The sequence below is a fragment of the Miniopterus schreibersii genome (genome assembly GCF_964146895.1).
Source record: "Miniopterus schreibersii genome assembly, chromosome: 5".
NCBI lineage: Eukaryota > Metazoa > Chordata > Mammalia > Chiroptera > Miniopteridae > Miniopterus > Miniopterus schreibersii.
Genome location: NC_138106.1, coordinates 78,459,706 through 78,471,995, shown reverse-complemented (window position 1 = coordinate 78,471,995; position 12,290 = coordinate 78,459,706). Strand labels below are relative to the sequence as shown.

General features: G+C 39.2%; 1 protein-coding gene across 12 annotated transcripts in view; it reads left to right on the top strand.

Annotated features, from left to right (window-relative positions):
* ROBO2 (roundabout guidance receptor 2) overlaps positions 1-12,290 on the top strand; it is a 556,155-nt gene that overhangs the window by 391,241 nt on the left and 152,624 nt on the right. For all 12 annotated transcript variants that reach the window (XM_081138222.1, XM_081138229.1, XM_081138230.1 and 9 more), the window contains exons 3-4: positions 7,586-7,743; positions 10,400-10,520. In XM_081138222.1, coding sequence (XP_080994348.1) covers positions 7,586-7,743; positions 10,400-10,520 — 279 coding nt within the window. The remainder of the gene's footprint in view (positions 1-7,585; positions 7,744-10,399; positions 10,521-12,290) is intronic.

Here is a 12,290-nt window from a genome sequence, read left to right as displayed (position 1 = left end):
TTTGTTCTGCAGGAAAGGAAGGCATTGCCTTCACGTTTAGGCTAAAACCCTCATTCCAGGCAGCATTCTCCTCCTCACATACTATGTTCCGGCACAGCCTCTGAGTTGTCCTCACGCCCTGGTGCTCTGTGTGACTCTGAGCACATCAGTCCCATGCGAACAATTTTGTGGACATTGGCACTTTAAGAAAGAAAAAAGAGGAACTGATTAAACATTAATTAGCCTCAATCCCCAACTTCCTCCTAAACTAATGGATAGGGCATGCAGATCCCTTTCAAATATCAGATGCTAGGCTTTGCCTAAAATAGGACTTCCAAGTGTTGAAGGTATGCCAACTGCTGGCTCCTTAACGCAAACCAAAGGAAATGATTGCCAGAGACAGGCCTGGAGTCTGGCTTGGTCAGATGTCACCAGTTTGCAGTGCCACATGTGATCCAAGAGTTTATGAATGATCTCAACACTCGGTCCCCAAGGAGAACATATGCATTACAGAGGTTACGGATGCAAATTACAGAGAGCACGATGTTTCCATGCGATTTCTAAGAATCCTTCAGCAAGTTTTAAACATTAATGGAAAACATTAAGGAAGACTTGGCTCTCTTAGCAAGACTTCAGATTATATTGTGAGTGAGGACAGAGCGGTGCTAAAAAAAGGATTTCAGGATAAAGGCTTGGCTGAGGAGCTGGCCACCACTCCCCTTGCACGAATTGTGTGCTTGTGTGTTTTTACTCCCTGCAGAATACCAGGCTTCACAAAATGCTATGATTTGAAAATGGACAAGTCACAGGGCGTCCTTGTTTGTTCAACATGCTCTAATTCATGCCGCTGGTTTATCTGGATCATTTGCTCGGTGAATTTGCTTGCACAGGAGGCCTAGTGGAGAGATGGGTGAGAGCTGCTCGTTTTTTGGAATTGTCAGCACGAGGCAGAGGTGCCAGAGTGTCAGCTTGCACAGCGGTAGCAGGATGACTCCCCGCTGAGTTATTTCTTTCCCATTCCCCTTCTGTGCTCAAGAAACCACTTATGGCTTGTTCCCTAAATATAAGATTTTATTGTGTAGTTAGCCGGTGTCTATACTGCCCATTCCGACCATATTTTGTTTGATTGTACCAAATATAATAGTCTGTTGTGAATGACGACTCCTCTTTGGATTTATTTGGTCTTTCCAGCCATTAAAACTTCAGAAAAAATACAGCTCCTCGGTGGGGAGCTTTCCGTTGCAAGGGGAAACTCCATTTAAACTGGCCTGAACGTATTTAGATCACGTAACTAGAAAGCCAGTTTGCACAGTCCTCAAGATTGATTTGTCCAGTTATGTCATCAGGAGCTCAGATTTTTTTCCTGCTGCTCATGTCCTCGGTTTCATCCTGAAGCTGGAGCTCCCCCTGGGGTCACAGCAGGGCTGCCGACATCAGCCACTTAGTGCGCAGGGAAGACGCTGCTCCTGTCAGCGGCGGAGTGGAGGCCTGCGCTTCGGGTGGCCGGGGTTATACCTGTTCATTCCCACACTGATAGCTGGTGACGGTGTTGGTGGCCATGGGATTAAGGACATAACACCAGTTGTAGGAATGATTGTCAATTTTTTCTCTTTCATCGTAATATTTACTGTGATATACTATAGTTTCTGCTAGCAGTTTTACTGGTGGCACATAACCTTTGTTGTTTATGTGAGTGATTGATTTCTGATCATCTTGATCTGCCTGGCTTTTATTTTAGAGATCCATGAGGTCGCAGGTAGGCAAGTCAAACACACTATCTCTTAAATCCAACCCAATTGATTTTTGTATGAATGACGTTTTAAAATCGAATTAAAACATTGTAGCTTATTTTATATAATAAAAACACTGCAACACACCTCTTAAGAGGACTTCATCAAATCAATCCACCCATCAAGAACACCTCACGAACTCGCTGATGCCCTTCAAGACGGGAGCGCTTTGGGGGGGGTTGCCAAGTGTAAGTAAGCCAGGAAAAACTTTTCACATGAGTGAGTCTGAAGTGGACACCAAAAGAGCAGTAGGTGTTTGATGGAAGGACTAGGAAAATGTAAGGGAACAGGGAGCACGTGGTAGAGATTTTCAAGCAGAAATGTGCACTGATAATTAGGTGTTTCTCTGTGCGTCTAGGGCAGGATGGCTGCAGAAATGCCCGTGATGACCCTGGAAATATAAGCAGGGACCTGATGCTAAGCATTTGAAATCATGTTAGGAAGAGAAGTTTATCTGATTTAAAAAGTTGTGAAAAAGGAATTGACGTGATCAAATTTACATTTCTGCAAACTCATAATAGCTCTAGTTGAGTTTAAAAGGGAAATCAGAGAAAAAGTTCAAATAGGATATTCTTTCAGTGATTCAACAGAGATAAGGGCATTCTGAACAAGAGCAGTGGGGACAAAATAAATGGAAAAAAGCGGTACTACAAATCAGCCTAGCATAATGACCCTGCGGAGTCTAGTTAACCAGACACGCAGGGTTCGGACTCTACATTTCAAATGAGCTATTACAGATCCATGATGCCAGATTTTGCACACAGTGTGTACTCATTAGGTATTAGCTTTTATTGTAGGGCAGTTACTTTTCAAATAGGGAGATCAAACGTGTCGTTGGGTGTGCTTGCCAACTGATCCAAAAAAGCATGGAAAAAATCTTATTGAAACCAGTGTAATTTCCTATGTTATCTACATGCATGGCTAAAAGCTTCTCAGTATCCCTCTAAGTGTCAAGATTTGCTCAAATTTTGTTCAGAAATAAAAACGTGCACCATATAAGCATCACTTAGGACTAGTGGTCGTTTTTCTGCTGAGGAGTCCCGTACCACACCCCTCTGAGAGCTCAGTGCACATATATAGAGAGATCCTGCCAGCATAGAAGACTAGTTAGTGCTCAGAGTTGCTCTGAGTGGCTGTGGCTAATCATGTTTTTAATTACAATTCCTTTTTAGAAACCATCTCATGATCCATTGAGTGTGCTGTGGATAGTTTTCTCTATCCAATGGTGTGTGTGAATACTTTTCTCAATAATATTGTTAGGCTCTCCATTTTTAATAACACCTTGCAAGCATGTGTACCTTGTAATTGATAAATTTATCTTTCAAAAGCTTATTAATTATGCAGTCTCATCTTATTGTTATTGCTGATTTCTTTTGATAAACTAAGATGGATATGTCTGAGTAATGATTTGCCTTACCTTTATTTTTTGAAGTAAAAAAATAATTCCTGAGAAGTATTGATTTAGAACAGAAGGCCTGGTGAGTGAAAGAATGTGGGATTGTGAGGAAGCAAGAATTAAAGATATAAACTCTAAAGGCACAACTAGACATGAAGCTCCTTTAGGTCACTAATTAGAGACCTATTGCTGTGTAACAAATTACCATGAATGTAGGGGCTTAAAACAGCTCACGTTTATTCTCGCACTGTTTGTGGTCAGGAACCCAGATATGGTTAGCTTGGTGGTGTGCTGTGGGATCTCTCACAAAGCTGCAGTAAAGGAGAGGGTCAGGCTGTGGTCTTATGCGAAGGCTCAGCTGGGGAGTTTCTACTCCCAAACGTACGTATGTAGTTGTTGTCAGGATTTGGGTTCTTGAGGTGGACCAAAGGCCTCAGTTCCTTGCTTGCTGTTGACCGGAAACTTCTTTCTGATCACTGCCAATTGTGCCTCCTTATTGAGCAACAAGGCATCTCACATGATCAGAGGAAGCACATTGGTAGAGAGAGAGGGACAGAGAGAGACAGAAAGACAGAGAGATGAGAAGATGAAAGCTGCAACCTCTTATATCTTAATATTGGAAGTGACCTATAATTACTTTGCAATATCCTGTTCATTAAAGGCAGGTCATGAGGTCCAGCCCCAGTAAAGAGGAGAGGATCAGACAAGCGAGGGGGTGACCATTGAGGAGCATTAGCAAAAAAGCCTGCCATGGTGACACATCGTTCTGGCTTGATATTCCTTAATCATTTTATAGGACAGTGCCAAGCACATCGTAGTGTTCAATATGTTTCTGCAGAATTGAATTGATTTGCTATAAACCTTTGTGCCGTAAATATAAGCTACATTTTATCAAACACACTAGTCATTCAAAAATGCCTGATCTCCCAGAATAACTTCCTAAGTCACAGTGCATGTCAATGTGAAAAGAATTTAATCTAATCCAGGTTATGCCTAGCTGGGCGAATTCTCATTTATGTGTTTTAGCTCATATACAGAAGTAAATACTTGAGTTTTAGTCAATTAGGTGTTTTTTTTACCCAGGGAGATTTGAATTCTTGTATTATAAACTTAGATCTGTAAGCAAATACTATAGCAATAGTGTGCCTAGTATATTTTTTTCTTTAAAATATAACTTACTGATACCCTCTCAGCTTTTGTCATGTTGACCATCTGTTTTTCAATTCATCAGCTTTATTTCTCTTCACCTTATTTAAAGACCTGTTTGTAACTTTAGGGAAGGCCTATATTCTGATATGCTCTTGCATTAGCTTACTTGTCAAGCCGCATTAAAGATGTGGCTTTCAGTTCTTTCTAGAATGGGAACTTAAAGAGAAAAAAATATATAGACTCCATTTGGACTTGCTCTGCCTTTCTACATTTACAAAACCATTTCATTTCTTTCATCCAACATACTTGAATCCTTTACTATAGAGAACACCTCCTGTTCCTCATTACCTGCAAAATCCAGGACAGAATCAAAAATTAACTCAAAATTTGAAAACAATAAACGCAATTTCATTTTAATTGCTTACGTTTATGAACGGATATGCAAACCTCAGAAACATATAAGCAAATATCAGAACACATAGGTCCGTAAAAATTTGAGAAGTGTAAAAATGACTTGACTTTGCCCTGAGAGCAAGTTCTCTGTTTGCTGTGATAGAACCTGCGAGAAGGAGCTTTTCTCTCGAATGCTTTACTTGAGAGAAAGAGAGAAGAAACACATTTTGTTATCCCAAAGCCTTCAGGTAAAAGAAATGATATCACTGAACAAAAAACGAATTAACTGAACACTATGCAAGCCCCCAAGAGCCTTTTACCAGTTGAAGAGGGTACAGTACCAATTATCTTATTATCTCTCCCCACTCTCTGGGTGAATAGTCGAAAAGCCTAAAATTACAGTTGATGTTAGATTTCTTGGCTTCACTGGCAAAACGGAGTCATTTTCTTTTTGTGTGAATGCCGTAAACACACGGTGCATTGTCTAAGAGGAGGGGTCCTTAGTTTGTTATGGCATTTTTCTCTTTTTCGTCTCCCACGTCAAAGGACCCTTTCCCCCCTTACTTTGTCACGTTGCAAATTGATGTAGCACCGTGTTTCTGAATGCCCGGCGATGGTCTTAAGTACCGTTTGAGTAGAGGCTTTTTGGCCTGTCAATTGTTAGGAGTCCAGCTCTGGAGAAGGTCCTTCAACTGGCCCGATGTGTCATTTTGGAACAGATTGAGGGCCTGCCAAAACACCATTTGCTGCCAGCACCGGATATTGTAGGGGTGCTCACCACCTTGTTACCATATTTTCGCACGTCTTAACATTGCATAAATAGGCAGCTGTTCTGTATTTAGAATATAAATGAGTCACCAGCTTGCTCTCCCAGGAGGATTTACCTGCAAGAAGGAACCACAAACCCCTTCTCAGCCCCCTGCCCCGAATGTCACACTGAAACGCACACTTCTCAGCTCATTCAGAGGCAAATCCTTACGCAAATAAATCACACCTTCCCTGCCAGTCAGACAAGAAAACCAAAAAAATGCACAGTTCACCGTGCTAGAATGGAACACATTTCCTCAGCAGCCAAAGCAGTAAATTAATCAGCTTATAAACCGAGAGTGAGCAATTTGTGCTGATTTCTTTCTCACTGCGCCTTCAGTAGGAGACAAGCTTCTCTAATCTCCTGAACGGCCCCGACTTCATTAAGATGGAAAACCAAGTTAGGGGAGGTTTTGCAGGAGACGAGAGAAGAAAAGCCCTAAAAGTCACTCAGTTCTCTCTCTCGAGCTATTTTCAGGACAGGGGATTTCTATTTATGTGGAAAGTGACAATTAACGGAGAGACTTGGCCCAAGAAAGAATCAGAGGCTGAAGTGGGTCTCCTTACAGGACACCAAAGGCAGTGGGTTTTGCCAAATCCACATTTACAGCAGGTGATTTATGTAACGGGCTAGCGCAAACTGCTTAATTTTGACTTCATATAGCTTGGCCAATATATATATATATACACACACGTATATATATGTGTGTGTGTGTATGTGTGTGTATAATATGTGTGTATAGGCATGTATGCTACATATACATATACACACACGTGTGTGAGTGTATGTATTTCTGTTTTACCCATAGACACACTTAGGAAACACACTTGTCAGTGTTGGAATATTAAAGAACAGAAAAAGTTAAGCGAGTTAGGAGAAACAGAGGCGGTGGAGGTATGTGGCGTATTTGCTGGTCTCAACTACTTTTTTGAACGTTTGCCCTTATTTGCTAAATGAACTCAGCGCTCTGCCATCGGATAGGGCCAAGTTCTTTCTCCGGGCTTTTCATGTCCCCAGTGGAAGGAAGGGCACAGAGATAGATAGAGAGGTGACCTTTGGAGAGCCAGGCGTGCCGGGTTTTCGGAGGTTACAGCGCAGGCCCAGCCTGCTGTTCTCACGGAAGGGGTGACATTCAGATGGCAGACTGCTGCAAGGGGCATCTCTGCTCCCAATGCCACGCTGCCCAGATGTCGCTCTGCGGGTGGAGACGCAGAGAGAATGAAAATGCAGCCCTGTGTGTGGGTGCCGGGGCGCTGCACCGGTGGACGATGAGTCTGTGTTCGGAAGGGCAGGGACAGCAGTGGGGATCTTGTCCACGTTCCTGTCCCGGGGAAAGGCCTTCTCAGAGATCTCCACCCGCTTCCCCTCCAGGCAGACAGGCCTTCGTGCTCACAGGCCACGTGCACATGACTTGTTTCAGGCTTTTCAGTATAATTTGACAATTTATTTTAATGTGTTTATATACATATATGTATGTGTACTTTTAAAATAGAAGATAGGATCATACTACATAAAGTTTTGTACTTTGAGCTTTATTATGGATAATATAATTATTTATGAACTATATCATGAGCATTTCTCATTTTATTTTCCTTAGACTTACCTTGTTTTTAAATAAGATTTCATAGCGAAGGTACATTTTCACAGTTAACCATTTTCCTGTTGATGAACATTTAGGTTGGCTCTAGAATATTTTTTTAAATACATTTTTATTGATTTCAGAGAGAGGAAGGAAGAGGGAGAGAGAGACAGAAACATCAATGATGAGAGAGTCATTGATCGGCTGCCCCCTGCACTCCCCCAACTGGGGATCGAGCCCAAAACCTGGGCAAGTGCCCTGACCGGGAATTGAACCTCGATCTCCTGGATCCTAGGTCGATGCTCAACCCCTGAGCCACGCTAGCCGGGAGGCTGTAGAATATTTTAAGTTGGGCATGGCTATGCTCTCAGTAGATGTTCTGGCAATTTTTTTTAGAACAAAGTAAATAAGACTTGAAGTTACCTTTTATAAGAGAAAGAGTTAAAGTGACTTTCATTGAGTTTTCTTTTACTACAATTGTTTTTCTCCAGTGTTACGAGATGACTTCCGGCAAAATCCCACAGATGTTGTGGTGGCAGCTGGAGAGCCTGCGATCCTGGAGTGCCAGCCTCCTCGGGGACACCCGGAACCCACCATCTACTGGAAAAAAGACAAAGTTCGAATTGATGACAAGGAGGAAAGAATAAGTGTGAGTGAAATTAAAATGAATGCCTAGAGAGACTGAATCTCAAGTCTTAAAACTGATGTATTTTCTCATTTTATTTACAGTGAATAAAATTGTCGAACTGCATTTGAATCCTAACTACCTTTTATAGTGTATTGAAAGGACTGAAAAAGGGGAAACCAAGAACAATAACTTTGGAATGAGGTTTCAAAGAGAAAAATTATATAAATCAAGTGTACATAACAGATTAAGAATTCACCAACTTGAATATTTGCAGTTCAATATTGCAGTCTCAGCTCTTTTTAAGGTCTTCAAATGCATCTATTGCTCATGCAGTTTGTGAGTGTTAAAGTGTAAATGATGGCCATAAACCATATTAACTAGAACATTTCTTTTTGCACTATTTTAAAAATTGTAAGAGGAAATAATTGGAGGTGATAAATATCTCAAACACTTTTCCAATTTTTTCCAAATTGATAATATTTATAACTAAACTTTTATTCATGAATCCATTTAAAAATTTATAGATACAAAGTAAAAATTACTGGCTGGTTCTGCAATTTAGCTCTTGTAGAAAAATAGTATGTTTTCAAGGGAAATTGGTAATCAGGTGCCTCAGTTTATTAATATTCAAAATAAACCCCCAGAAAATGGTAAAGAGGTAGGTAAAGGAATAGCATATAATTATTTTATTTTTTCAGGAAGTCTGCTCAACATTTGTATGTGAAGTTTGTGAAAAATAGCCCCCTGAAATAATAGATAATGCCTCAACCATCTGACATTATTCTTAGTATAATTTTTTGTATTCAGTACAATAATTGAGAATAAATATATTTAAATTAGTAATATCTCATGTAACTGAAAAAAAAATGTTCCATTTCTATCAAAAATTCGTATAGTCTAAGTGTCTATTATCTTTAAAACTCTCTAATAAATGAGGATTTTTTTCTAGTGTGCACATGTGATGGAATCATAACAAAGAACCAGAGAGGCCATGTAAGAGATCACAACGTGTGTTCATGTGATCCTGGCATGAACTGTTTTCATTCTGAGGATCTTCACTGCCCTGAGAATTTGGTTGCTAGTGGTCGATGCTTGGGTACCAAAGTTATGAAAATGTGCTCCTGGTGATGGAATGCAATCAATGTTCAAGGGTTTCTAGCTCATGTTCGTGTCATTTACTTTTGCTTTGTAACAAACCACCTCAAAACACAGTGGCTTATAATAACCATTTTATTTAGACTATGGTTCTGTGGCTAAGCTGATAGCTCTTGGCTTGGGCCAGCATGGCTAATCTTTGCTAGGCTTCTTCATGCTGCTGTGGCTGACAACTGAATGATCTAGAATAAATTTACAACTTCACTGGCTTTCAGCTGGGCATCTTCCTTCTCCTCAGAGCCTCTAATTGTCCAGCAGGCTAACTCAGGCTGGTTCCCATGGTGGTCTCAGGGTTCCAGCTACAGCAAGAGAAGACAAGTCCCAATGTGCAAGCACCTTCCTTCTGGTGAAAGCTTGCTTTAGTTTCGTTGATTAAATCAAGTCATATTGCCAAACTCGGCTTCCAGGGGAGAAGGCCAAGCCTCCATGGTCATTTTTATAACTTAAGAGTTCATTACACTCTACTGTATGGAATTCAGAACATGCCGAACGTCTTTTCTTCCCAGGTAAAAAGAAAACAAAGTAAGAAATTCCGTTCTAGGACATGACAAGTTTTAGAGCCTGAAATATCTCTGCTGAGAACATAACTACATGAGTTTTATTTGCCTATGAATTTAAAAATTAACAAAGGAAAGAGCATTTTCTTATCTCATATCTCTTTAAGAATACTCAATCATTGTGAAGTGAAGATTATTGGATTAAGTAAATACAAAAAAGAAAATTGAAAAAGAAGCTATGAGTTAATGGTACACTTACTGAAAACCTAATTTTCCTTTAATGTCCTCTTTGACAAATACACATTTTAACATTATTACATTTGTTTATTCAGTCAATAAATGCTTCTGATGTAAGACATTGAGAGAGCAGCTATTAAAAACCAATGATTTGTACCAACTCATAGTCATCATTCAAAAAAATTAATCTGTTTTTATACAACCTGCTCTGCCCTTCAAAAATTATCACATAAAGTTAAGATGAGACAAAGATAATTAATACAAACAACTGCACTGTAACCTACATGAAGGCAGAAATTTTTATATTTGGATTACTACTGAATCTCAAGTGCCTAGACAACTGCCCAGCCCATAGAAGTATTCAGTAAATACTTGCGGAATCCTTCTGAGTCGGATGGATTTCATTTCATTATCCAAGGAAGATATCTAGTGATCTTTTCTGATGACAGTGTTAATTCATCCAACCAAATCACAGAGTGAAGACCAACCATTGGTGTTTAATGGGGGCAGACACAAGACTCAAAATAAGACCAGGCAGGAGATGAGGGCTGCCTTATAGAAGTATTCTAAAGAAAGGGAACTGAAGGCTTACATTGGGGGAGAATTTTAGAAAAGAAAGAACACATACAAATGTCAAAATAGTGGGAGAGTTCTGAGTCCTAGACACTGACCTATTTCCATCAGGAAATACAAATGCTGTGCTTAAATATTCAAAATTATTTATTAGTGACTTTTCTTTTTCATTTTCTTTTTTCTTTTCTTTCTTTCTTTTTTTTAAATTTTTACAGATCCGTGGTGGAAAACTGATGATTTCCAATACCAGAAAAAGTGATGCAGGGATGTATACCTGTGTTGGCACCAATATGGTGGGAGAAAGAGACAGTGATCCAGCAGAGCTGACTGTCTTTGGTAAAACTCTCTTTTAAATTATAAATTGCTATTTATATCAACTTTCCATTTGTTTTTAAGAATTTTTTGTTAGTACTGAACACCAAGCCATATAGGGACAGTTTTTTATGACTTGTGCTGAGCAGTGACAGACTGGAATTGTTGTTTTCCTGTTCTGTCTCCCAGATGAAATCTTTGATGGGAAGAAAAAGAAGGCGTTTAAAATGTTAATTCACCTACTCTATTCATATATTTATAGGAGTTTGCCTTTTATCGGAATGTAAACAATTGCTCTTTCTCAAAATTTATTTGAGATGTTTTATACATCTAAAGTTTATCACTTATTCTACTATGATGCATTTAACAAGTTTTTATTATGTGCAAGACAAAGGCTAAGGCTTTTGTGTGTGTTTTACGTTTTTGTTTTGTTTTTTAAGTTAGAGAATGTAATACAAAGACATTTTAGTTTTCCCTACTTTTAAAAATTTCAAATAGAGGTATTTGGAGTTTTAACTTATTATTAAAAGAATATATATATATACACATATATATACGTATATATATATACATGCACACACACAATCAAAATTAGAGAGAGAAAAATAATTTTGCTATGATATTTATGTTTCTTCAACTTTAAGAACCAAAGAACTCTTTAGCTGGGGTACTTTACTTAATCAGTTAAAACCTGGTAAATCTGTATCAGAGAAGCAGTGGAGAAAGCATTAAGAAAGAGAAAGTTGTGTATCATAAAGATGGCTGAATAAACAAAAGTAAGAAAAATACTGCAGGGTAGCTGTGGAAAACTGAAAGAGAAATGAGATGACAGAAAGCTGGGAGAAACAAGGATTCTAAAGATACTAGAAAATGAAACATTCCTTTAGAAGACATCAAAGTCCCATTCAAATCTCTGTATGGAGATATATATTATGTATATGCACACACACACCGCACACATGCATATACACACATGTATATGCACACATATATTTAAGTATATTTGTGTGTGAATAGCTGTATCTTAATTTAAAAATTCAGTATTGCAGATATTATGTGATTTTCTTTTCCACATAGAAGAGATTATTGTGATTTTTAAATTACTTTTTGTGTGCCAGTAAAAGAATCTTCTGGTTCTATGCATATGATAGTATCTTATTTTTGGCCATAATTTCAGAACACGCTTGAGGTTAGCATCAGAATCCTGCATAAGTCCCTAAAGAAACTTCTTCGGTAGTTTGGGAAGTGCCACCCCATGGTGTAAAGGGAGGTCCTCTGCAAAAAGGAGCCTTGCTCCTATTCTAATTACATTAGAGCATCGGGGTGCGCTTTATGAATATGTACCAGAGTGCAGGCCTCTCTCTTTCAATCACTCTGAGCACCGAGTAATCTCGGCTAATACTCCTTGCGGATACTAAGCAGCTTGAAGTCCCAAATGGCAAAACCCGGAGAAATCTCATTCGTTAAAGGAATTGAAGAGCAAAAATAAAATCGTTCAAAGTATGCACGTAAATTTCTGTCCTGCAGAGCTCAGACAAGCATCAGTTTTCCATTACATTTCATGCAGTCATCTCTGAGAGCCCCCAAATGTGTTCCACTCTGTAATGAATAAAATACAGTTTTGTCTGGCAATATATAAAATTAGTGGTCACTAAGCGTTAGCATTGAAAACCCACAAGAACAGCCATTCCATTTCAAGAAACACTCATGCTCTTTTTTTCCATAAGTACCACAGCTTTGGAACACAGAAATGTCGCATGACCAGTATTTACTGCCTTCCGAAGGAAACGGAAA